Source organism: Callorhinus ursinus, unplaced genomic scaffold, assembly GCF_003265705.2.
Source record: "Callorhinus ursinus isolate GAN/ISIS: 27379988/994484 unplaced genomic scaffold, GSC_fseal_2.0 scaffold13, whole genome shotgun sequence".
In the NCBI taxonomy this organism is placed as follows: domain Eukaryota; kingdom Metazoa; phylum Chordata; class Mammalia; order Carnivora; family Otariidae; genus Callorhinus; species Callorhinus ursinus.
Window position 1 is genome coordinate 44,035,986 of NW_027397075.1, and position 26,785 is coordinate 44,062,770.

General features: G+C 38.7%; 1 protein-coding gene across 4 annotated transcripts in view; it reads left to right on the top strand.

Annotated features, from left to right (window-relative positions):
- ACBD6 (acyl-CoA binding domain containing 6) overlaps window positions 1–26,785 on the top strand; it is a 216,185-nt gene that overhangs the window by 186,303 nt on the left and 3,097 nt on the right. For all 4 annotated transcript variants that reach the window (XM_073900163.1, XM_025877881.2, XM_073900164.1 and 1 more), the window contains one exon: window positions 8,258–8,288. In XM_073900163.1, the coding sequence (XP_073756264.1) occupies window positions 8,258–8,288 (31 nt within the window). The remainder of the gene's footprint in view (window positions 1–8,257; window positions 8,289–26,785) is intronic.

Genomic DNA, 26,785 nt, shown 5'->3' on the forward strand with positions numbered 1-26,785 from the left:
TTTTGGTAGAGTCTTTATGTTTTTCTCTATATAGTGTTGTATCATCTGCAAATAGTGACAGTTTCATTTTTTCCTTACCAGATTGGATGCTTTTTATTTCTCTTGTCCAATTGCTGCAGCTAGGACTTCTAGTACTATGTTGAATAAAATGGTGAACATGGACCTCTTTGTCTTATTCCAAATCTTAGAGGAAAAGCTCTCAGTTTTTCACCATTGAATATGATGTTAGCTGTAAATATGATAGAAATATGGCTCTTAATTCAATTTGATAAACTGCTTTTAACAGTAGGAAAAAAATCAACTTGGCTATAGAGTTTTATGCACAGGAAACAGTAGTGTTATCAGTGGCTTAATGTTAAAGGGATAAAATAAAGTTTCCTGCATATCAGTTCTGAACAAAATATTTAATATTTTCATTAATACTTCATTTGGTAAAATTAAATATATTTCTTATGTTTGATAGGGTACCCAATCTGGAGATAGAAGAAAACTAAGTCTTTAAACAAATAATTAATAAAATGGAGACATGATCAAAATAAAGTAAACAAAGATTAGTGCAGAATACATGTGGGGAGAGAAATAATCTGTATAAATTCAAGAGAGACCAATTTGCTGTGTGCACGTATAGAAGAAAAAGAATCTAGAAATCAAACTGAATATAGTAGTCATTTAGCACTTAGTTAACTGTAAACTGAGTCTCCTGTTCATTGTTTAGTCCCTTATTGCATTACAATACTGATGTTATACTTTACACTATAGGAATTACATGGAGATTTTTTTTTTAATTCAGGTAAAAGAAAAAAGGTAGGTCAAGAAATTAAAGAATAAACGAATGAGTAAAGATGAAAGTAATACTTTCATTCTCTCATTTCATGAACATTTATTGAGCATACACTATATGCAAGATACTGTGATAGGCACTGGGTAAAAGACATAGTACTTGCCTGCAAGAAGTTCACCGTCTTAGTGGAAGAGACAGGTAAGTACATATAGTATGCTCTGCCCAGTAGTAGAAAAAGGGGCACCTAACCCCACCTGAGAAGTTGGGGAAGTTTCCTGAAGAAGCTGAATTGTGTCTTAAAGGTTAAAGGATTTCCTTTTCCTACAAGATTCCAGACTAAATACTCTGAAAATTCTGCCACCACAAAACACCCAGCAACGCAAAATAAAATATAACAAGCATCCCTTTAAATACATAGCAGAGCTTTTAAAAAAGCAAGGTAATTCTCCAGCGGCTCAAACAAACACAGCCAAGAAACAAAATTGTAAGTCTTATAACTTTAAAAAACCCAAAGCTTTAAAAAGAAAGTGATAAGTTTAAACCAACACTAGGCTGCCCTGAAAGGATTTGCCAGTCTCAATACCAATGAGATAGAGATCTGAAAGAACACCAACAACCATCAGGGAAAAGGTAGACTAAAATAATCTGCCCACCAATGCAAAGTTAACGTGGAGAGTTTGTCTTGGCCTGAGTTCCAGGCCCAGGGGTGGGAGAAAGGTTTGCCCTTTTAAAATTTACACCAACTTGGGGTGCCTGGGTGGCTCAGTCGTTAAGTATCTGCCTTCGGCTCAGGTCATGATCCCAGGGTCCCGGGATCGAGCCCCGCATCGGGCTCCCTGCTCTGCGGGAAGCCGGCTTCTCCCTCTCCCACTCCCCCTGCTTGTGTTCCTTCTTTCACTGTGTCTCTCTCTGTCAAATAAATAAATAAAAATCTTAAAAAAAAAATTTACACCAACTAATTGTTCAAAATCCTCAAGCTAAGAAATCAACATAGAGACTGATAGTATCTCTGTGGTACCCAGCAGAAACAAAAGCAAGATCATTCTGGAGGGACAGACCCTCAATCCAGTGAACACAGCACAGAATTTTTCGTACTTAAAACCCCACTCAGAAAAAGAAAATCGAAGCTGTTAGCATCACAATTCTGGATTTCAAGCTATATTACAAAGCTGTAAACATCAAGACAGTATGGTACTGGCACAAAAACAGACACATGGATCAGTGGAACAGAATAGAGAACCCAGAAATGGACCCTCAACTCTGTGGTCAACTAATCTTGGACAAAGCAGGAAAGAATGTCCAGTGGAAAAAAGACAGTTGGTTCAACAAATGGTGTTGAGAAAATTGGACAGCCACATGCAGAAGAATGAAACCAGACCATTTCCTTACACCATATACAAAAATAGACTCAAAATGGATGAAAGACCTAAGTGTGAGAAAGGAATCCATCAAAATCCTAGAGAAGAACACAGGCAGCAACCTCTTTGACCTTGGCCGCAACAACTTCTTGCTAAACATGTCTCCAAAGGCAAGGAAAATAAAAGTGAAAATGAACTATTGGGACTTTGTCAAGATAAAAAGCTTTTGCACAGCAAAGGAAACCGTCAACAAAACCAAAAGACAACCTACAGAATGGGAGAAGATATTTGCAAATGTCTTATCACATAAAGGGCTAGTATCCAAGATCTATAAAGAACTTACCAGACTCATCCCCCAAAAAACAAATAATCCAGTCAAAAATGGGCAGAAGACATGAACAGACATGTCTCCAAAGAAGACGTACAAATGGCCAACAGACACATGAAAAAATGCTCTACATCACTCGGCATCAGGGAAATACAAATTAAAACCACGAGATACCACCTCACACCAGTCAGAATGGCTAAAATTAACAAGTCAGGAAACAACATATGTTGGCGAGGATGCAGAGAAAGGGGAACCCTCCTACACTGTTGGTGGGAATGCAAGCTGGTGCAGCCACTCTGGAAAACAGTATGGAGGTTCCTCAAAAAGTTGAAAATAGAGCTACTCTATGACCCAGCAATTAGACTACTAGGTATTTACCCAAAAGATTCAAACAGTGATCTGAAGGGGCACCTGTACCCCAATGTTTATAGCAGCGGTGTCCACAGTAGCCAAACTATGGAAAAAGCCCAGATGTCCATTGACAGATGAGCGGATAAAGAAGAGGTGGGGTGTATATATATAAATATACACAATGGGATGTTACTAAGCCATCAGAAAAAAATGAAATCTTTTTTTTTAAGTATTTTTTATTTATTCATTTGAGACAGAGAGAGAGAGCAGGAGCAGTGGAGAGAGGCAGAGGAAGAGGGAGAAGCAGACTCCCTGCTGAGCAGGGAGTTCTATATGGGGCTCGATCCCAGGACCTGGAGATCATGACCTGAGCCAAAGGCAGACACTTAACCGTCTGAGCCACCCAGGCGCCCCAGAAAAAAATGAAATCTTACCATTTGCAACGACATGGATGGAACTAGAGGGTATTATGCTAAGCAAATTAAGTCAGTCAGTGAAAGACAATTACCATGTGATTTCACGCATATGTGGAATATAAGAAACAAAACAGAGGATGAGAGGAGAAGGGAGGGAAAAAAAAATAAGACGAAATCAGAGAGGGAGACAAACCATTAGAGATTCTTAACTATAGGAAACAAACAGGGTTGTTGGAGGGGAGATGGGTGGGGGGATGGGGTAACTGGGTGATGGGCATTGAGGAGGGCTCGTGATGTGATGAGCACTGGGTGTTATATGCAACTGATGAATCACTGAACTCTACCTCTAAAACTAATAACACACTATATCATAATTAATTGAATTTAAATAAAATTAAATTTAAAAAATAAATGAAAAAGAAAGAAAATGCCACCCAGAGTCCCCCCAAAAAACCCACTTAAAATAAACTTACAGTCCAAAATTATAAAGTACACAGGAATCAATCAACATTAAGCAGATCTCAGGCAGCACAACAAACATCACATGTAGCCATCACCCATCTCTTCCCTGATCTCAAATGAAAGAAATATAGGGACTATAAAATAAGTCTATTTAAAATGCTCAAATATGTCAAAGTTGCATTTTAAAACACGAGAAAAGAGCAAGACAGTATCTATCTATAAAAGATCAGAAGATGGTTTTCAAGCAGAGGGAAGAGCATTTACAGTTGTGGAAGTCCAGACAGATCTTCTTATTGGGAACTGCAGTCACCAAAATGGGAGGAGGAATTGGGAGGAAGACTCAGGTCATAAATCGCTTTGCATTCTGTATTAGGACTCTTATTTGCAAGAGACAAAAAGATCAGCATTCGTCTAGGGAGTATTTTGTTGTTGACTCACCTAACCAAGAAGGGCAAGGATATAGTTGGAATGATAGGAATCAGAGACTCATTTTCTCTCCATCTCTGACCACTACATTTCTTTGTGAATACTTCATTCTTTTCTTTCTTTTTTTAATTTTTTAAATTTTTTAAAAAGATTTTATTTATTTGAGAGAGAGAGAATGAGAGACAGAGAGCACAAGAGGGAAGAGGGTCAGAGGGAGAAGCAGACCCCCCTGCTGAGCAGGGAGCCCGGTGTGGGACTCGATCCTGGGACTCCAGGATCATGACCTAAGCCAAAGGCAGTCGCTTAACCAACTGAGCCACCCAGGCACCCTACTTCATTCTTTTCTACTGCAGACGTTTTCTCCGAGAGGTGGAGAATGTTGCCATTTGCAGTTTTGGCTCACATCATTTGCTTGTGCTTTTTTTTTTTTTAATTGTGGTAAAATACAATAGAAAATTAATCATTTTAACCAAGTGTATAGTGCAGTGGCATAAACACATTCACATTGTGCAACCATGACCACTATCCACCTCCAGAACTTTTTCACCATCCCAAACCGTAACTCTGTCCCCATTAACAAAGCTCCCCATTCCTTCCTTCCTCGAGCCCCTGGTAACCACTTTTCTGTTTTTCTGTCTTTGTGAATTTGACTACTCTAAGTACTTCATGTAAGTGAAAGAATACAGTATTTGTCCATCTGTGTCTGTCTTATTTTGATTATAGAGGCAAGAACCTTCTCTGTACGCATGCTTCCATCCCCCTAGTTTCCATATTTCAGAATCCTGAGCAAAAACTCTGATTGGCTTGGCTTGGCTTTTCAGACCAGGACGATGATGGATGCTGTGGTTTGCTCAGCTTGGGTTACATGGCTACCCTAGAATCTTCCCCAGTTCTCTGTGTAAACATACCTTCTCACAGAGTCCTTCTTTGTCCTCTCTATCTAAAACAGTACCCCACATCACTCTAGACCCTTATTCTGCTTTGTTGGTTTTTTTTTCAGAGCATATCACTGCCTGTTATTAAATATATTAATTTGCTTATTATTTCCCCTACCAGTAGAATGTAAGATTTATAACATAAGGGACCTTTTCTCTCTTACATCTGTGTTTCCAGTCCCTAGAATAGTAACTGGGACATGGTAGGAGCTCAGTAAATATTTTTAATTAACTAGAAATTGGGCTGGAGATACAAATTTAGTATTCATTGGTAAAAGTGATTAAAAGAAATTGTTTCTAGGGATGCCTGGGTGGCTCAGTTGGTTAAGCATCTGCCTTCAGCTCAGGTTATGATCCTGGAGTCCTGGGATCAAGTCCCGCATTGGGCTCCTTGCTCAGTGGGGAACCTGCTTCTCCTTCTGCCTACCACCCGCTCCCCCGCTTGTGCTCTCTCTCTCTCTCTCTCTCTCTCTCATAAATAAATAAAATCTTTAAAAAAATTGTTTCCACCTCCCTAATGAAGATAAACAGATAGAAATTAAAAGGGGCACCTGGTGTCTCAGTCCGTTAAATATATATATATAATATATATATATAAATATACACATATATATATAAATATATATATATAATATTATATATATATAAATATACACAATGGGATGTTACTATAACCAGATGTTAAACATCTGGACTCTTGATCTCAGCTCAGGTCTTGATCTCAGGGTCGTGAGTTTAAGCCCTGCATTGGGCTCCATGCTGGGTGTGGAGCCTGCTTTAAAAAAAGGAGGGAGGGAGGGAGGGCAGGAGGGAGGGAGGGAGGGAGGGAGGGAGGGAAGGAAGGAAGGAAGGAAGGAAGGAAGGAAGGAAGGAAGGAAGGAAGGAAGGAAGGAAGGAAGGTAGGTTGGTTGAAAGAAACTGAACTTCGAATACATATATATATATAAATAGGGTGATTAAACAAGAAAGTTATGCACAAATAGGAAGAGAACTACACTTCCTAAAGATAGATAATTGTGGAAAATACAGCTTTGCATGATGGATACGTAAGTCCAAAATTGCAGTAGATTAAGCCCTTTCTGAAATTGCTTTCTATTGCTGAACATTTAAACCATAAGCACGAATGTATAAACTGATCCCGTGCATGCATGTGAATGTATAAGAACATATAGACACACTACATACACTTTTTCTGATTAACGTTGGAAATGGGCAAAGTAGATATGAGTCTAAAGCTGTAATGGGCACTTCTTGTTCTTTCTAAATTGTTTTTGGTTGTAGCCAGGCAAGTCAGAATACTCTGGAGTGCAACTTCCCATTGTTGTTCCGCCTACCATAAACGTCACTTGGAACCTGTTTACTGTGTAGCTGCCTCTGTTCCATTCTCCTACCTGTCCTTAACCTCAAGAGCAGGGCAAGGCAAAGGGGAGCGGGGAGCAAGGCGGGGGCTATATTAAAAAAGACAAAAAAGAAACGGGCATTTTGTAATGTATATGATTGTTGAATCACTAAGTAGTACACTTGAAACTAATACATTGTATGTCAACTATACTTCAATTAAAATTTTTTTTAAAGGAGGCAAAAATATTTTGTTATCTTCCTGACTTCTTAGTATTCCTTTCCATCTTTTACTTCCCTTAGAGTTTATTATCCTAATGATCTTCGATGGGCATCCCACACTTAACCACTGTACACTTCAGCCAAGTCTTCCCGACTCCCAAGGTCCCTCAGAATTACTTATTTCAGATCTCCACTCACTTCCTCACACCTCACCCCCAAATCCAACAAGAATTCCTATTCTCTGGTAGCAAAACAGTTTAATTAAGCTATATTGCCTCAAGGTTGTCTCTCTGCCCCCCCAAATGTCACCCCTGCAAACTTTCTCTAGGTGTTAAAAAGCCCTTAAGGAATGACTTTTTCTTACTACTTGTCTGAACCAGAAAAGAAGTTTCCTGCCATAGGAAATTAAATAGAACCATAGCCAAAAGTTCTGGGAATCAACCCAGGGATTAAATAGAACCATAGCCAAAAGTTCTGGGAATCATCCCAGGGATTAAATAGAACCATAGCCAAAAGTTCTGGGAATCAACCCTCACATTCAACTTCTAAGAAGTGAGGAAAGTAGATATGGTGTGCCCAGGAATAGTTGATTAGGTCATAATATCACTCTTTCCCACTTATTCACAATAATTAAGCATTTATTCTTAATTACCAGGGGCACAATAGTGGCTATGCATATTACTAAGTGAATATCAAATTAACTACTAAATTCTACTTCTTACTTGTACTTAATCCTGATTTGTTACTTATTAATATGATCACCTGCTCTCAACTTAAGAGGCAGCATTGCTAAAAGGTACTTATGTGTGCTACAATTAGTATATATAGTTAGAATATCTTGGTTTTAAAAGAAAAAAAAAATTAACTGAGCTATTGGAGTTATCTGTGGGAACTTTTGACTTTCTTAACTTCTAGGACTTTGTGTGCTTTGAAATCATGTTTCTTTATGATATTTGATCTGATAATATTTGATAATATCATGAGCCTGGAATTTGTGACTATTTGAAAGGGGATTAAAAAGCTAACTTTTTTTTAGATTTTATTTATGAGACAGATTGAGCATGAGCATAAGTGGAGGGAGGGGCAGAAGCAGAGGCAGAGGGAGAGGGAGAGGGAGAAGCAGACTCCCCACTGAGCAGGGAGCCTGATGTGGGGCTCCATCCCAGGATGCTGGGATCATGACCTGAGCCGAAGGCAGATGCTTAACTGACTGAGCCACCCAGGGGCCCCAAAAGCTATTAACTTCTATGAAAAATCACAGACTTCTTAGATAAATTTGGCTATAAACTTAGAAAGAACATTATAATACTAACCAAGATAAAGGATATACAGTGTCAGGGTTTTTTTTTTGCCTCTAGTTAGGTAATCAGACTGCCACATGTTAAGAGGTTCCCTTTGGTTTAGTACCTGCAGGCTGGTTTTCCTGGGACTCTGCTGTAGCATCTGCGTACACAAGTTGCCATTCAGCAGCCTCTGTTCTCCTCAGTAGAGCTTGCTCAGACGTTACTGGAGGCTCAAAGAACTGTTTATGATAAACCTGTAGAGCTTTGGTGTACCAGATATATTTGCTATAGCTTATGTACTTTCATACTTTTGCAGTAATGTAGACTTCTAAAATGTGTTATTTGTTTCTTTTACAGGATAATGAAGGTCAGACAGCTCTACATTATGGTAAGATGTTTCCAAATTATTAGTAATCATATTAGAAAGTTTTCTCTATTTGTTTATTTCAACTTTGTCCAACCCTGTGTAGTGCTTAGAAAAATGCCTGGTCAGTTGGTGCAGCCACTGTGGAAAACAGTATGGAGGTTCCTCAAAAAATTAAAAATAGAATTACCATTTGATCCAGTAATTCCACTACTGTATATTTACCCAAAGAAAGCAAAAACACTAATTCAAAAAAATATGCACCCCTATGTATATTGCAGCATTATTTATAATCACCAAGATATGGAAGCAACCCAAGTGTCCATTGATAGATGAATGGATGAAGAAGATGAATGGGTAAAGTAGACATATATACACATATACACTAGGAAATACTACTCAGTCACAAAAGAAGAATGAAATCTTGCTATTTGCAGCAACATGGATGAACCTAAAGGGTATAATGCTAAGTGAAATAAGTCAGAGAAAGACAAATGCTGCATGATTTCACTCATTTAAGGAATTAAGAATTTAGGAAACAAATGAACAAAGGGAAAAAGAGACAGACTCTTGTACAGGGAACCAGAGGCACCTGGGTGCCTCAGTCGGTTGTGTCCGACTCTTGATCTCAGCTCAGGTCTTGATCTTAGGGTTGTGAGTTCAAGCCCCATGTTGGGCTCCATGCTAGGCTTAGAGCCTGCTTTAAAAAAAAAAAAAAAACAGAGAACAAACTGGTGGTTGCCAGAGGGGAGGTGGATGGGGGCATGGGGGTTGGTGAAATGGGTAAAGGAGATTAAGGCTATACTTATCTTGATGAACATTTGAGAAATATATAGTATTATTGAACCATTATATTGTATATCTGAAACTAGTATAACACTGTTAATTATACTTGAATTTTAAGAAATAATATAAAAACAAATTTAAAAAGGAAAATGGTCACTAGCAGAAGTACAGTCATTTTTGTTTAAAAATAGATTAATAACCTCTATAGTTGGAGATATATTAAAATTCTTATGGGAACATTCATAGTAAATTGAGCCTTTCAGTACCATCAGCAGAAATGGAGGCTCCTCCAGTCCCCCTTTGAAAATTCATTATTTCATTCTTGGTACTGTCAGTGACAACTGAGATGCTAATCATCGTCACTGTAGGAGCTCCAGTCTCTTCTACAGGAAATACTTTCTTTATGTAATTGAAGCGAAGAAAAATAGGTTTGATTTTTTAACTCATTTCACTTACTAACTGATTAGCTTAGTTGAGTAATCTTCACTTAACTAGTCTATAAAATAGAGGATAATCTGTAAGATGGACATAGTGTGGCTCTTAAAGAATACTGGATAAATTCAGTGAGATAAAAATACTGAAGTATTTTGTAAATAAAGCACTTAGTAAAGTATCCTTACTTTTATTCTATTTGGGTGTGAATATGGTTGAGTAAAAGACAACCATCAATATTTAAATCAGATTAAGGATCAACTACCTTCAGACTTTGGGAGACAGGTTACATTAAGCTCTTTTGCCAGTTTTGGCCATCCTTGACCACCATTCAGTAATAAATGACCCAGATGCCCCAGATGTCCACTGCTTATTAGCATTGGCTTGGATGTCAGAAACCTCTCTAAGTTGTCCAGGAATCTAAACTATTGAGCTAGCTGTTGATGCTAACTATGTTTATCAGCCCAATAATGAAGATTAAATATCACCAAATGCGTGCCCCAACTCATCTATGAGTTTAGCTAGTATAATGCGGGTGCCAAAACCAGCAAAAAAAGGAAAATTGTGAGTCAGTCTCACTTTTGAACATATATGTAAAAATCCTAAGTAAAATATTAGCAAATGAAATCTATCAATATATTTTTTATAAAGATGTGATTTAAATTGAATTTATTCTAGAAATTCAAAGGATTTAACAGTTTAAACACTTATTAATGTACTTTGCCGCATTAGTAAGTTAGTTGAAAAACCATTTGGACAAATCAGATGTAGAAAAAGCAATTGAGGAAATTCAATACAGAATGCAATATAAAGAAGTAATACAGAAAAGTAGTTAAGACCCCAGGCTCTTAAGCCAGACTTCTGGGTTCAAATTCTAGTTCTACTACTGAACTTGGACAGATTATTTAACTTCAATGAACCTGTTTACTTATGGTGAGATAGGAATAATAATAACCTCAGAGACATGTTATAAACATATAATAGGCTAATCTATGTAAAGTGCTTAGGACAATGTCCAACACCTTGTAGGTACTCAGTAAATGTTAGATAACATGATTGTTTATGATAAAAACTCTTAATAAACTAGATATGCAAGGAAACTTCTGTGGCCTGATTAAATTATATATCAAAAACCTAGTGCAAATATTACTAAAGGTGAAACGTTTGAAGCATTTCCTTTAGAAACAGGAATGAGAAAAGGATGCCTCCCAAAACTAAGTTTCTTTAATATTATATTGGAATCCTAGACTACACAGAAAGAAAAGCAAAAGAACTAAAAAGTGCATGGGATGGATAAAAAGAAACAAAATCATTATTAATCTCAAACAAAATAAGTAGCTACATAGAAATTCAAGAGACTCTACAGTCAAATTATTAAAACTAATACAGTTTAGCAAAGATGCTGAATACAAGATCAGTTTTTTAAAATTACATTCTTAAACATTAGTATAAAAGGTAGAAAATAAATATAAAGACCTAAGTCCTAGGCAAGTGCAGTCAAGAGATGGAGGCTCCCTTATTCTGTCCAGCAGCCACCCATGAAATGGAGGCTTGGATGTGGTACTCTGACATTGCTGAAGCCCTGATCACCCTTGCCCTGGCTTGCAGGGTAGTGGCTCCATGCCAGGAGAGGCAAACCAGGCTCCCCCCGCACTGCCACCAAGCACCAACTCCTAGAGCAGGGAGAGGAAGGGTGTCACTCAAAGAGAAGCTTGCTGTTGTCCACACTCCCGGCTCCAGAATCTGGCTCAGAGATTTTGCCTGTGGGGAGAAGCAGACTCTAAAACAGCTCCTAATCTCTTCCCAAAGGAACTGACCTCATTTGCAGCAGAGCCTGGAGAAGTTCAAGGCTAAGGGTACTCTCAAGAATAGTGGGGAGGATGGGAGAATACTACATGTGGGAGGAGCCTTCATGAGTAAGAACAAATATCAAACACTGACCTTTAAAGAAGCCACAATTTGGGTTGGTTTGTAGGACAATTTATGCCCCAGTTGAGTGGTTTCCTTTGAGCACTTTCAGTGTTATCCCACCGTGTTCTGACCTTGAATATCTATTTATAGAAATAAGGAATCTATATCTGGCAAAGCTGTCTTTCAGAAATGAAGATGGAATAAAGTCTTTCCCAGATAACAAAGACTGAGAGAATTTGTTGCTAGCAGACTGACAAGAAGTACTAAAAGAAAAGATTCAGACTAAAAGCAAATGACCCAAAAAGTAATTCAAATCCATATGAAAAAACAAAAGAGCACCCATAAATACAATTATATACTTATAAAAGACAGTATGAATGCATACTTTTTTCTCCTTTCTTTCCTTAACTGATTTTAAAAAGTAATGTCTAAAATAATATGTATATAATGTATTATTGGGCCCATAACATATAGAAGTATAATACATTTGCCAATAACAGCCCAAAGGAGATGGATGAGAACAAAGTTATAATGGGTTAAGGAAGTGACTACAGATGTTAAAGTAATTGTAATAATGTCTTGTTGGATTTGTAACATTAATAGATGTAAGAGATATAACAATACTGCCACCAAAAGAGGGAAAATGCAATAGAAATATAAGGGAGTAATGTTTCTGCATATCACTGGAATTAAGCTGAGTATAAATCTGAAGCTGAAGGTAAAATGCTTATGTGATAAACCCAAGAGCAACCACTTAAGAAAAAACTCAAAATAGACAATTCAAAACTAATAGTTGGAAATTGCAGCACCCCACTTTCAATAATGGGTAGGACAGCTAAACAGAAGGTAAACAAGGAAATGGAAGACCTGAACAACACTATAAACCAACAAGATCTAACAGACATCTATGAAACACTCCATCCAAGACAACAGAATATACATAATTTTCAAGTGCACATAGAGCATTCTTCAGGATACACAATATGAAGTCCATGAAACAACCTCAATAAATTTAAAAGAATAGAAATAATACAGTGTATGTTCACCAACCACAGTGGAATGAAATTAGATATCAAGACTTGAAAACTCACAAGTATTAGGAAACTAATAAGCTTACTATTAAATAACAAGTGGGTCAAGGAGGAGGAAATTAAAAGAGAAATCAGAAAATACTTTGCGATGAATGAAAATGAAGATAACACGTGCCAAAGCTTATGGAGTGCGGCTAACGTAGTGCTTACAGAGAAATTTATAGCTGTAAATGCTTTCGTTCAGAAAGAAGAAAAACCTCAAATCAGTAACTAACTTAATCTTCCACTTTAAGACACTGGAGAAAGAAGAGCAAACAAAGCCTAAAGAAAACAAAGAATAATAGAGATTAGAGTAGAAAAAAGTGAAATAGAGAATAGAAAAACAATAGAGAAAATCAACAAACTAAAAATTAGTTCTTTGAAGGAAAAGAACCAGCTGGTCAACCCACAGGATCATGAAAAATAATACATTGTTGTATTTAAGCCACTAGATTTTGAGTGGTTTGTTATACAACAGTAGATAACCAAATAATGCACCCCATACACATAAATCAATTTTAACTGAATCAAATGCACATATAAAGAAAAGCAAAATTACAGACTTTTAGATGAATAGGGTAAGGAAGGGTTTCTTAAGAAAACACTCAAAAATACAAATCATAATTTAAATTATAAGTACATTAAAAATTTTAAACTTCTATTAAACAAAAGATAGTGTCAGCAAAGTAAAAATACAAGGCACAGACTGGGAGAAGATATTTAAAATGCAAATAACCTGCGTAAGATCATTATTCAGACTATATCAAGAACATCTCCCCAGCCAATAAGGAAGACAATCAAATAGAAAAATAGACCCCCAAAAATGGATAGTTCACAGATGGGAAGAGCCAAATATCAAATAAACAGCAAGAAAAGATGCTCAACCCCACTCATAACTGTCAAGAACTATGAGTAATCTGGGATTATACCCTGCTTATAGACTAACAAGTTAGCCTAATGCAGTTTCATGGATTCTGGCAAAAAACACAAGACTGTTACAGCACAGCAAGCAGATGAGCTTTATGTTTGTGTCATTTCCTTTTGAGTCCCATAGGAGCTAAGCAGAGAAGTCCAGGTAGATACTACACACATAGTGTATCATATCTTAGGAATCCTAAGCTTAGGGGCGCCTGGGTGGCTCTGTCGGTTAAGCATCTGTCTACCTTCCGCTCAGGGTCCCAGGGTCATGGGATTGAGCCCCACATCGGGCTCCCTGCTCAGTGGGGAGTCTGCTTATCCCTCTCTCTCTTCACTCCCCCCCCCCCACTCATGCTCGAGCTTGCTCTCTCTCAAATAAATAAAATCTTTAAAAAAAAGGAATCCTAAGCATAAGGAGCACTAGTCTTTTATAATGAGCTGCAAGCAAACCTGCCCAGCTGTGGCCCAGGAGAACATGTTATCTTTATTATACTGGACAGTAAAGAAGCCTACCCTCTGCTCTGGAAGGAAACATTACCTCTGTTGTCCAAGGCTGTTCACTATACACACATCCTTGAAAAGAGTCTGAAACAGAAGCTGTCATTACCTTTGTTCTCAAGAGGTACAAAATCATGAAGAATCCCTTGGAGAACTGTCTCCCAACAATAATCAGAGAATGTAGATTAAACATTTAGATATAACTTGACACTGGTCAGTTTGGCAACAAGTAAACATCTACAAATAATTAGTATTAGGATGTGGAGCAAGAACATTCATACTTTGCTGATGGGAGTATCAACTGTCACAACCACTTTGGAGATCACTTTGGCAAAATCTAGTGAAACTGAAGGTACACATACCCTACAACCCAACAATTCCACTTCTGTTTATATAACCGAGAAATACTCCTGGACATATATGTAATGAGACATGATTAAGAACATTTATTGCAGCATTATTTGTGATAGCCAAAAATTTGTTTTATTAGCCTTTATATTCCTCTACCATACTTAAAATATTTGTTGATTAAAATTACATATATATATACACACCTATATATATATACATATTTTATGTTATCAAATGCCTTTGAAAGGTGTACCATTAAAAATGTACATACACAATGCAGTATACAAGGAAGGTAATCTCTAGGCTCCATCTATAAGCAGCCCTCTAAAATAGGGCTTGGGCGCCTGGGTGGCTCAGTTGGTTAAGCGACTGCCTTCGGCTCAGGTCATGATCCTGGAGTCCCGGGATCAAGTCCCACATCAGGCTCCCTGCTCAGCGGGCAGTCTGCTTCTCCTTCTGACCCTCTCCCCTCTCGTGCTCTCTATCTCATTCTCTCTCTCAAATAAATAAATAAAATCTTAAAAAAATAAAAAATAAAATAGGGCTTGTTGGGGCACCTGGGTGGCTCAGTTGGTTAAGCGTCTGACTCTTGATTTTTAGCTCAGATCACGATCTCAGGGTCATGAGATCAAGCCCCATGTCAGCCTCCACACTCAGCAGGGAGTCTGCTTGAGATTCTCTCTCTCCCTCTCCCTCTGCACCTCCCCTGCTTGTGCATGCACACGTGCTCTCTCGCTCTCTCAAATAAATAAATAATTCTTTTTTTTAAAAATAGGGCTTTGGTTTCCCTATTTTAGGAAACCAAAACTCAAAGAAGTTAATAAACTTACTCAAGGGAGCTGGAAATTCAAACCCACATCTCTAGATTTCCTAGGAAAGGAGAGAAAAGCAAATCCCTTCCCATGCCTCCTTCCACAGCACTTATCGCTCACTCCTCAAACACGTTTATGTGATAATTCTGTCATTTAGCTCCTCTAATATCACCAAGAGCTGGCTGTTCTAAACCCTGATTTTTGACCCAGAAAAAAAACCTTTCTTAGCCACATTCACAGTTGTGATGGCAATGTGGGACAACCAGGCATAAGTCAGACAATCACAGATAATCAGAAAGGGGAAAGAAGAAACTTCACAATGATTATGAGGCTTTCAGTGCAAAATTCAGGGCTACCCCTTTTTTCTGATGTCTGATTTCAAAAAGCAAACTTCATTTTGCTCCAGAATATTTGCCATGAGGTCCAGAGTTCATTGCTCTGCTTAGAGAGACAACCCCTGCTAGTGTATCCATGTGCTCTGCTAACTCATTTCTGATTTACATCCCTTCATTTCTTGTTTCGTCCACTCATTCAGATATTTTTAGCGTCTTCTCTATGGTGTGTGTTGTGCTTCCCTTCCATTTCTCATCCAGAAACTGTAGAAACAGCTAAGCCAGACTGCATGCGCCCTTGAGAATGTAGATGAGTCACTCTGTCACCCCTAGTTAACCATTAGGGGTGAATGCCTCTGTGGAGGTGGGAATGTGTCCGTTGAAGCTTGACATATGCAAAATGCATTTCTAGGTAGCAACAGGATTGGAATTTTCCAAAGGTCTTCCTGACTGGTTTCAAAGTAAGCTATATTTTATTTATGTACTAATATGGAAAAAATCTCTAAGATATATCATTAAGTGAAAGGATTAAGGTGCAGAACAGTGTATATAGTGTGCCACCATAAAGATATCTGTACATATTTGCTAGTAACTGCATAAGATATCTCTGGAAGGATACATGAAAAGTCAGTGTTGGTTGCCTGAGGGAAGAGTAATTGCAGGGCTAGAATGCAAGCATAGGATAAAAAGGTTTTCTTATAAGCCCTTTAATAACTTCTCTATTTGGAGATGATTTATATATATGGAAGAGACATTGAGTGTTAATTTATAATTTGTCTGAAAATTAATTTTAAATTATTTAAAATCACAATATCATAGGCTCTATTAGTACTGTGAATATGACTTAATTATATTTCATTCATTCAACAAATATTTTTGAGCACCTACTATTTGCTAGATGAAATACACCAAAAATCCTCTTTTAAAGGTGAAGGGATGTCCCCAGACTTTAGGTGTCTTGAACTCCCACCCAATATGCAAGGATGAGACAACCATAATGGTAATTGTGTGAGCTAAGGCTGCATCTAAACTGGGAAAACTGTAGGCTTGGGTTTCAATGGCACCGAACCCAGGAAATGATGCTTCCTGAATGAGAAATAATGAGGCACTGGAACTCAGACCCTGCACATAAACCAGGACACTCAAAGGGCTACACCCTCAGTTTAAAAAAAAAATGGGGGCTCCTGGGGGGCTCAGTTGGTTGATCACCTGCCTTCCACCTGGTGTCAGGCTCCCTGCTAAGCACAGATCTGCTTCTCCGTCTCCTCCCAGCTAGTGCTCCTTCCTGCTGTCTGTTGCTATCTCTGTCTCTCTTTCAAATAAAGAAATAAAATCTTTTTTTAAAGATTCTTTTATTTATTCATTTGACAGAGAGAGACACAGTGAAAGAGGGGACACAAGCAGGGGGAGCAGGAGAGGGAGAAGCAGGCTCCCCACCGAGCAGGGAGCCCGATGCAGGGCTCGATCTCAGGACCCAGGGATCACGACCTGAGCTAAGGGCAGACGCTTAACGACTGAGTCACTCAGGCTCCCTAATGATCTGATTCTGGATCTATGTGCTCGTTAGTTATAGGGATAATTTCATCTTAAGAAAATTTGTCCTCTTCAGTATTTAATTTATATGTACTCTAATAAAACGTTTACACACGGGCGCCTGGGTGGCTCAGTTGGTTAAGCGACTGCCTTCGGCTCAGGTCATGATCCTGGAGTCCCGGGATCGAGTCCCGCATCGGGCTCCCTCCTCGGCAGGGAGTCTGCTTCTCCCTCTGACCCTCTTCCCTCTTGTGCTCTCTGTCTCTCATTCTCTCCCTCTCAAATAAATAAATAAAATCTTTAAAAAAAAAAAAAAAAACGTTTACACACAAAAAAACCTCCAAACCCAGATAGATATAAGGTGGTGGTGGTACTGTTTTCATATACATAATCTCTTAACCTTTCCAACAGATGTCTGAGCTAGGCCTTGTTTTCTACATTTGCAAATGAAAAGCTGAAGTCTGGCGGGGCCAAGTGACCTTGACAGGGTAATACAGGTTGTCTTCTAGCAGAGCCAAGACACTTGTCCAGGTCTCCTGATTCCACTTCCAGTCCTGTTTTCATAATTTCATAAATAATTACAGCCCTGGTATCCTTTTAAAGCAGACATTATTTTCTGCAAGATAATCTTTTATAGAAATAAAATAAATTAAAATCCTTTATCATTGGTCACCTTAGAGAGTCAAGGCTGTTTTTCAAAACTGTACTTTATCCATATCTGTGTTCCTCCATGTGCTTTTGTATTCTTATTTCTGTTCACTGAGAGTTTTGACATTAATAAAAATTATCTCTGATTCAGGAATCCTGCCCAAAATTGATCTAGTAAAACAACTTCTATTTCCGTCTCTCAGATTATATTATTCATTGCAGAAAGAACAAAACAAATACCATGTATATTATAATCAAGATAATTAAACACTAAAATAATACCATTAGTTAAGAGGTTTTGACATTACAAATATATAAAACTAAAATATTCTGACAACTCAGGAATATTTCATGAAATTAAGATTTTAAGTTTAATTAATAATCAGTTATAGGAGTGATTTTTTTTTTTAGGAGTGATTTATTTTTAATTAAGATTTTTTACTAGGTCACTAGACTTCTGCCAGTTTTTAAGGTCATCAAAGCAGAGTTGGGCATGTAATAATAATAATAACCATTTATTAAACACTGTGCTAGGGAATCTGCTGGACGTATTTTACCCATTTAGTCACTTAGTATTGTTTAACCTTTTTTATTTACTAGGTACTCCGTAGCTATTTTTTTATTTGATATTAGGACCCTTAACCTATTTTTGTAACTTGAATAAAACTCTTAGTTAAATCCAGTAAGTACAGACGATGTTGGGGATATCTTAGGGGCTTAGCTCTTATATTTTATGAATTACAGTTTGGCTTGACAGCTGTCCTTGTGTTGACAGCTCTTCTGATTATAGCAGTTGTCAAACTCCATCCTTAAGCAGGTTGTAAATCCTGGCTTCTTCCGATTAAAACTGGGTCAGAGCCAATGGCAGGTTAACTAGAGGCCAGTGTTCTACTCCTGTATGTCTTCACTAGTTCATTCTAAATGGGCTTTGCATAGCAGCCTACTAAAACCCTTATTTGCCTCCATTTCACTTTGGTGTTTTTTCATCTTCAGATTTCGGTCTTCCTGTTTTGTGATTAAACCCAGTTCTTGCGGAAGAGTATATTAGTGTAAGTGTGGTCTTCCTTGTAAATGGCCTGTTAGCCGTCCCCTCCTCTCCCTCCGCTGGGAATACTAACATCCTTGCATCTGTGTCTCCCGGGGGAAATCAAGGCTTTGCCTTGCACGTGCAGTCATGTGATTGCAGAGTGGGCAGGCTTTGTATCCTCATGAGCCCTCGGGCTTCCACGTAAAGGACCATCTGTTCTGTTCCTTCCACGCTGTTAGGGCAGTGGGAGGAGGCATTAGAGTGAAAATAAATAAAATAAAAAAAAGAAAGAAATTCATCATCAAAACCCTGAGGATTAATGGAGTCAGAAGGCTCACTGCTCTGAATGAAAATTCATCTTCACCTGTGCCAGTGTCAGGGCTGCCTCTGTGGCACTTGACAAATAGAGGTTCCCAGGGTACCATAAATTCAGCAACTGTTCTAATCCCTGTAGACTTCCTCAAGCTTTTCCGAGACAGGCTTATGACTGGTTTTGTATTTCCCAGCACATTGTGGGCACCAATATATTCCCTCATTAATTTGGCAAAATGTTAGTACCCTTCTCATCCCACTCTCATCTTCTTTGCCTTTGTCCGTTTTGAGGGGATGGGCAGCTCACACATTTCTGAAAGATGGCTCTGCCTTGTGAATTGTGCTTTACTGAAGATGCCAAAGGCGGAGAAATCAATTAACTAATGAATTTTGAGCAAATACTAAGTTCCCAGCACTGTGCTAGATGGAGAGGAGAATATAACAAAGTGCATAATCAAGTAGCTCACCATCTAAATGGGGGTACAAAGCATATATTTTTTTCAAAAACCATTTGTTGGGCACCTATCTTTGCCCGTTGGCTCTGTGCTAAACAAACATAATTGATGCCTTCCTCATACCAGGATGAGATTGACCTGTGTAGTGTCCTCCTGTCCTTTAAATTAGTCTTCCTCTTCTCTCTTTCTCTCTCTGTTACAACTTCCTGATTGCCTGGTGCTCATAACGGTCTTTGCGTAAATCCCAGGCATTTGTTAATAAAACTCCTTTTCCTTATGGACAACCTATCCTTCACTCTGAAGTACTGTTCTACAACCCTGAATTTGCTAATTTATTCTTTCTTTCTCTCTCTCTCTCTTTCTTTCTTTCTTTCTTTTCTTTTCTTTCTTTCTTTCTTTTCTTTCTTTCTCTTTCTTTCTTTTTTAAGTAGGCTCCACGCCCAACATGGGGCTTGAACTTACGACCCCGAAACCAAGAGTCACATGCTCTATCGACTGAGCCAGCCAGGTGCCCCCTGAACTTCCTAATTTAAACCTCACTGTATAGTTAGTCTTGAGCTAAAATTTCATTCACATTTGTTAGGTTAGGGGATTATTAGATAGCCTCCATAGCCTTTTCTCAGCTGGTTGGCTGTGGTCCTCTAGATGTGGAACTTAAAAATGTAAGCTCTATTCCTGAGTTAGTACTCATACGTTCTATCATATCTCACTGTTGGGAAAAGTCACTTCACTATATGGCCTATGTGACATTAATGCTGCTTTGTCTGAGGTGGCTGGCTTAATGTCTTCAGCTGTAGCACACGTCCGTTTAGCCTTGCTCTTCATGCTCAGGATCCTCAAGTGTTGGGTTAGATTTGAGAAGTGTGATCTGACAGTGGTAGTTATTATCCTGTATTACAGATTTATACACTGGGAAATTTATTCCTCTGATACTGCTTTAAAAGTTCCAATTTTAAAACCTAACCAAGTGTTTCTTACAATAAGTTGAGACTGATAGTTGTGGCAAAAAGGTTAACTGATTATTTCTCAAAATATAAATGTCACGGAGCTAGTTCTATGCAGGATAAATATCTTCTCACAAGTACTTGATACTAGGCAATGTGTCTTTAACTTTGTTATATTTTATAAAAGACTGCCTTCCATTGGAATCTAATTTGGTGTACAGTGATTCATGGTAAAACCTTTCAGAAATGTAAAATTAAAATGCCCATTATATTATTTGGGGGCGATTATTTTAAATTCTTTAAGGGATATTATAATCTTACATAATTTCTGTTGAATCCTGGGCCTTGGTAAAGATATTCTGTCTCCGCCATCCTCCTATCTGTGACCTACCGAAGCAAAATATGACCTTAGCCCATTAACACCTGCCCCAGGACTGGAATAGGCAATTCTTGCCTTTTCCTACCTTTTCTCCTACTCTCTGTTTATTTCTTCATTCATTCATCAGATGCTAATTTAACACTGACAATCCTGGTAGCCTTCCCAGAAATCCCACACCACTGGAGACACAGATAGCATTCTCAAATGGTCTGACTTAAGCTCAGAGTAAAATTCTGCCCTCCGCCTCTAGTCACTTAGAACTACCTCTGAGCCTGGGCTATTATGGAGTAGAGTTTGGTGCCTAAGTCTCTCACGGTGGGTAATATAAAGGACCGCCAAAGCTGTCCCAAGTTTATAACTCATCACAACCTGATTTTGGCTGCTGGCTTTATGCCATTGAATAGCATATAGCAGGGGGCCCAGAGTGGGAAGCAGCCACCAGTAGAATAAAGGGTCAAGGGAGCCAGTGAAACTATCCTTATCGGAGTAACAACAAAGAGCAAAAGAAGAAATATCACTACTAAATCATCTAAAACCGAACTCCCAGGGCACCTGGGTGACTCAGTCAGTTAAGCATCCTCCTCTTGGTTTCAGCTCAGGCCATGGTCTTGCAGTTGTGGAATTGAGCCCCACGTTGGGCTCCATGCTCAGTGCCGAGTCTGCTTCAGATTCTTTCTCCCTCCCGCTCTGCCCCTTCCCACTCGTGCTCTCTCTCTTTCTCAAATAAATAAAATCTTAAAAAAAAAATAAAACCAAACTCCCATAGAGTTCTACTTCCACTTGAAATGTAGAAAAGTGCAAGAGAACAGTGCTCCCATACTAACAAGAAGAAAAGGACAGATAATCTACAAGATCATTAATTTCTTGAACCTGGCAGATAGCAGAGGTTGCATGCCAGCAAAGTAAACTGATTCCAAAGGATAACAAGCCCCTACAAGACACACAGACTGTTTCACCTTTGGTGGAGCACCCAAGGACGAGGCAGCCACCACGTTAGACCATATTCTAGGCCGTAAAACAAATTTCAACAAATATTTTAAAAATCAGACAAAGTTTGCCCTGATAACCTAGGTAGCCTTCTATCTATAAAAGACATTGAATTTGTAGCTAAAAACTTTTCCACAATAAAATCTCCAGGCCCTGATTGCTTCACTGGTAAATTCTACTAAATGTTTAAGGAAGAAATAAAACTAAGTCTACACATCAACTCTTTCAGAAAATAAAAGATGCTGTCCAACTCATTCTGTGAGGCTGACATTATCCTAATACCAAAACTAGGAAAAGACTCTGGAGGAAAAGAAAACTTCAGGCCAATATCTCCCACAAATATAGATGCAAACATCTTTTTTTTAAATTAATTAATTAACTTGAGAGAGAGAGAACATGAGTAGTGGGGAGAGGCAGAGGGAGAGAGAGAATCTCAAGCAGATTCCCTCCTGAGCATGGAGCCCAACACCAGGCTCCATCTCATGACCCTGGACTTGAAACCAAGAGTTGGACACTCAACTAACTAAGCCACCCAGGTGCCCCAGTGCAAACATCTTTAATAAAATGTTAGCAAAGTCAACCCAGCAATATACAAAAAGAATAACAAATAATACTCAAATATCTTTATCCCAGGAATGTAAGGTTGGTTCAGTACTTGAAAATCATTGTATTGCACCATGTCAGCAGATCAAAACCGAAACAAAACACATGATCATCTCCATCTATGTAGAAAAAACAGTTGACAAAATTCAACTTCCCTTCATGATTAAAAAAAATAAAAATGCAGCAAAATAGGAATAGAAAGAAACTTCCTCAGTCTGAAGTAATTGTTGGCTAACATCATTTTTTTAAAGATTTCATTTATTTATTCATGAGAGACTGAGAGAGAGGCAGAGGGAGAAGCAGGTTCCCCGAGGAGCAGAGAGCCCGATGTGGGGCTCAATCCCAGGACCCCAGGATCATGACCTGAGCTGAAGGCAGACGCTTAACTGACTGAGCCACCCAGGTGCCCCATAGCTAACATCATTCTTTTTTTTTTCTTTTAAAGATTTTATTTATTTATTTGACAGAGACACAGCGAGAGAGGGAACACAAGCAGGAGAAGTGGGAGAGGGAGAAGCAGGCTTCCCACTGAGCAGGAGCCTGATATGGGGCTCGATCCCAGAACCCTGGGATCATGACCTGAGCTGAAGGCAGACGCTTAACGACTGAGCCACCCAGGCGCCCTAGCTAACATCATTCTTAATGGTGAAAGGCTGAATGCTTTCCTTCTGACTGGGAAAAAGGCAGAGATGTCCACTCTCTCTAGTATGATTCAACATCATACTAGAAGTTCTAGCCAGTGCTTTAAGGCAAAAGAAAGAAGTAAAAGGCAGTTGGATTAGAATTAATAAGTTGAGTTCAGCAAGTTTGCAGGATAAATCAATTTACAAAAATCAAAAAGCTCCTATACACTGGTAAGGAAAAATAAAATCTTTAAAAAAAAAGAAAAAAAAGAAAGTTAAAAACACAAGGTCAGTATACAGATATCAGTTGTTTTCCGTTATACTTGCAATGAACCAATTAGATATTGAAATTTTTTAAAATACCATTTATAATAGCCTCAGAAAAATTAAAATCCTAAGGCTAAATCAAAATAAATGCACAATTTGTATGCTGAAAATTCCCAAACAATGCTGAGAGAAATTAAGGACAATTTGAGTAAATGGACAGAGATACTGTTGTTCATGGGTCAAAAGACTTAATGTTATGTTGTTAAGCTCTCCTTTCTCCCCAAATTGATCTATACGCACTCCCAATCAAAATTCCAACGGGACGTTTGGAAAAAATTTACAAGCTTATTCTAAAAGTTATATGGAAAAGGAAAGGACCCAGATGGAGGACACACCCTTACTTCAGGACTTATTATAAAGTTACAAACATCAAGACAGTGTGGTATTAGTATAAGGATAGGTGTGTAAATCCATGAAACATGATAGATAACACAGAAATAGACCCAATTACAAGTGCTTTATTGGTGGGTTAAGACTTTTAGAGCAGTTGTAGGTTCACAGCAAAATTGAGGGAAAGATACAGAGATTTTCCATATACCCCTCACCCCATGATAGCCTCCCTCTAAAGAACAGACGCTTGCTGTGTGTGTCTCCTTTACTCTCACGCTACCCCCACACTTCACTTCACCTCTCTGGTCACCGTGTGTGTGTTTTTTTCCTCACAACAAGCAATTCTCTGCAACACCAGCTGGGTGTTCTTCCACTTAATTCAACTCAGACACTGTCTACCTTCCCCCCAGTCCCACAAGACTACACCTCTGCCTTCAGATGCCAATCACAAGTCCCAGGTTGTCACCAGCACTTCTGACTGACCTTCTACAATTTCAGGTTTCCATGACCCCTTCCTGGGTTCGATAATTTGCTAGAATGGCTCACAGAAATCAAGGAAACACTTAGGTTTACTGGCTTAATTTAAAAGGATATGGTGATACAGAGGAACATCTAGCTAGACAAGATGCATTGGACGAGATATGGGGGGAGGGGAGGAGAGCTTCCGTGCTATCATCAGTACCACCTTTTAAGTACTTCCATGTGTTCAGTAACCCAGAAGTTCTCTAAAACCCTACTTTGAGGGGTTTTATGGAGGCTTCATTACATAGGCATGATTGATCATTAACTCAATCTCCAGCCTCTCTCCCCTTCGAGGAGGATGGGAGTTGGGGCTGAAAGTTATAAGCTTCTAATCATGGTTGGGTCTTTTTGGGGACCAGCCCCCTCCCTGAAGCAATCCAGGAGCCCACCAAGAGTCACCTCATTAGAACAAAAGATACGCCTGTCACCTGGGAAATTCCAAGTGATTGAGGAGCTCTGTCAGGAACCAGGGTCAAAGACTAAGCGTTAGAACAAAAGATGCCTCTAGTGCTCCTGCACTTAGGAAAGGCCGGGGGTTTTAGGAGCTCTGTGCCAGGAACTGGGGACAGAGACCAGTGTATATTTTTTCTGTCGTTTCACACTTTCATTGTCAACATCCCTCATCAGAGTGGTACGTTTGTTACAGTTGATGAAGCTACATACCATAAAATTATTATGTCAAAATATGTCATAATCACCCAAAGTTTACATTATGATTCACTCTTGGCATCATGTATTCTATGGATAAATGTAAAATGATGTGTATCCGTCATTATGATATCATCCAGAGTATTTTCTCTGCCCTAAAATTCTACTGTGCTCTACCTGTTTGTCCCTCCCTCACCCCCAGCCTCTGGCAACCACTGATCTTTTTACTATTTCCAGAGTTTTGCCTTTTCCAGAATGTTCATATTGTTGGAATCATACAGTAGATAACCTTTTCAGAATGGCTTCTCTCACTTAGTAATATTTAAGGTTTCTCCATGTCCTTTGTTAGCTTGATAGCTCATTAGTGTTGAGTAGCTTATTTATCCATTCACCTACTAAAGGACATCTTGGTTGCTTCCAAGTTTTGGCAGTTATGATTTAAGCTGCTATAAACATTCATGTGTAGATTTTTGAGTGGACATAAGTTTTTAGCTCCTTTGGGTAGATACTGAGGAGCATGGTTGCCGGATCATATGGTAAGGGTATATTTAGTTTTATAAGAAACCATCACACTGTCTTCCAAATGTCTGTGTCCTTTTGCATTCCCACCAGCAATGAGTGAGTTCCTGTTGCTCCACATCCTCACCAGCATTTGGTGTTGCCAGTGTTCCACATTTTGGCCAGTCTAATAGGTGTGTAGTGGTATCTCAATGTTCTTTTAATTTGCATTTCCCTGATCATGTGATGTGGAATACCTTTTCATAAGCTTAATTGCCATATGTATATCTTCTGTGGTGAGATGTCAGTTAAGGTCTTTGGCCCAATTTTTAATCCAGTTACTTGTTTTCTTATTGTTGAGCTTTAAGAGTTATTTATATATGTTTTTTTAAGATTTTATTTATTTGAGGGGCACCTGCCTGGTTGACTCAGTCGGGTAAGCATCTGCCTTCAGCTCAGGTCATGATCTAGGGGTCCTGGGATTAACCCCTGCATAGGGCTCCCTGCTTAATGGGGAGCCTGCTTCTCCCTCTCCTGCTGCCCCTCCTGCCTGGCTCATTTTCTCTCTCTTTCTTTCAAATAAATAAATAAAATCTTTTTTTCTTGAGATTTTATTTATTTGAGAGAGAGAGACAGACAGAGCACAAGTCTCCCAGACTGAAAACATGGGTATCATCTTTGGTTCCTGTAATACTTTTGCCCATTCTTTTTTTTTAAGAGAGTGGGGGGAGGAGCAGAAGGAGAGGAGAGACAGAATCTTAAGGAGGCTTCACGCCCAGCGCAGACCCTGACATAGGGCTTGATCTCACAACCCTGAGATCATGAGCTGACCCAAAATCAAGACTCAGGCACTTAACCAGCTAAGCCACCCAGACACCCCTGCCCATTGTTCTTTTGGATTGATTTGTTAATGCTTTTTAGATATTAAGGGTATTAGCTCTTGTATGTGTTTATGCTCCAGTTTATGATTTACCCTTATATATCATATTTTGTTTGTGTATGGTATAGCTGTTTTACAAATTTTTATGTGTTCATATTTATCAATTTTAGGTTTCTTTTTTTTTAAAGATTTTATTTATTTGACAGATAGAAGAGTATAAGTAGGCAGAGAGGCAGGCAGAGGGAGAGGGAGAAGCAGGCTCTCCGCTGAGCAGGGAGCCCGATGAGGGGCTCAATCCCAGGACCCTGGGATCATGACCTGAGCCGAAGGCAGCCACTTAACCGACTGAGCCACCCAGGCACCCCTCAATTTTAGGTTTCTATGTGTTCAGATTTATGAGTAATTTTCTTTATGGTGTCTGGGTTTCATATCAAGTATAGAAAAACTCGGGCCATTTTATTCAGTGAACATTGTGATCACAAGTGGGGGGCCTGTGAGCTTTTCAAAAACCTCTAAAAATATTTGAAACCTGAAATAAAATATTTTTGTTCCAAAAAACAAAAAGAAAATTGCAAAATATAAATAATTAAATGTTAACTGTAAATATATTATATCAGCTTCATTAATTATTAAATTTAGTGTTCACAAACAGTTTTTTTTTTAAGTCTATCCAGTACTTTGCTGTGTCCTAACCA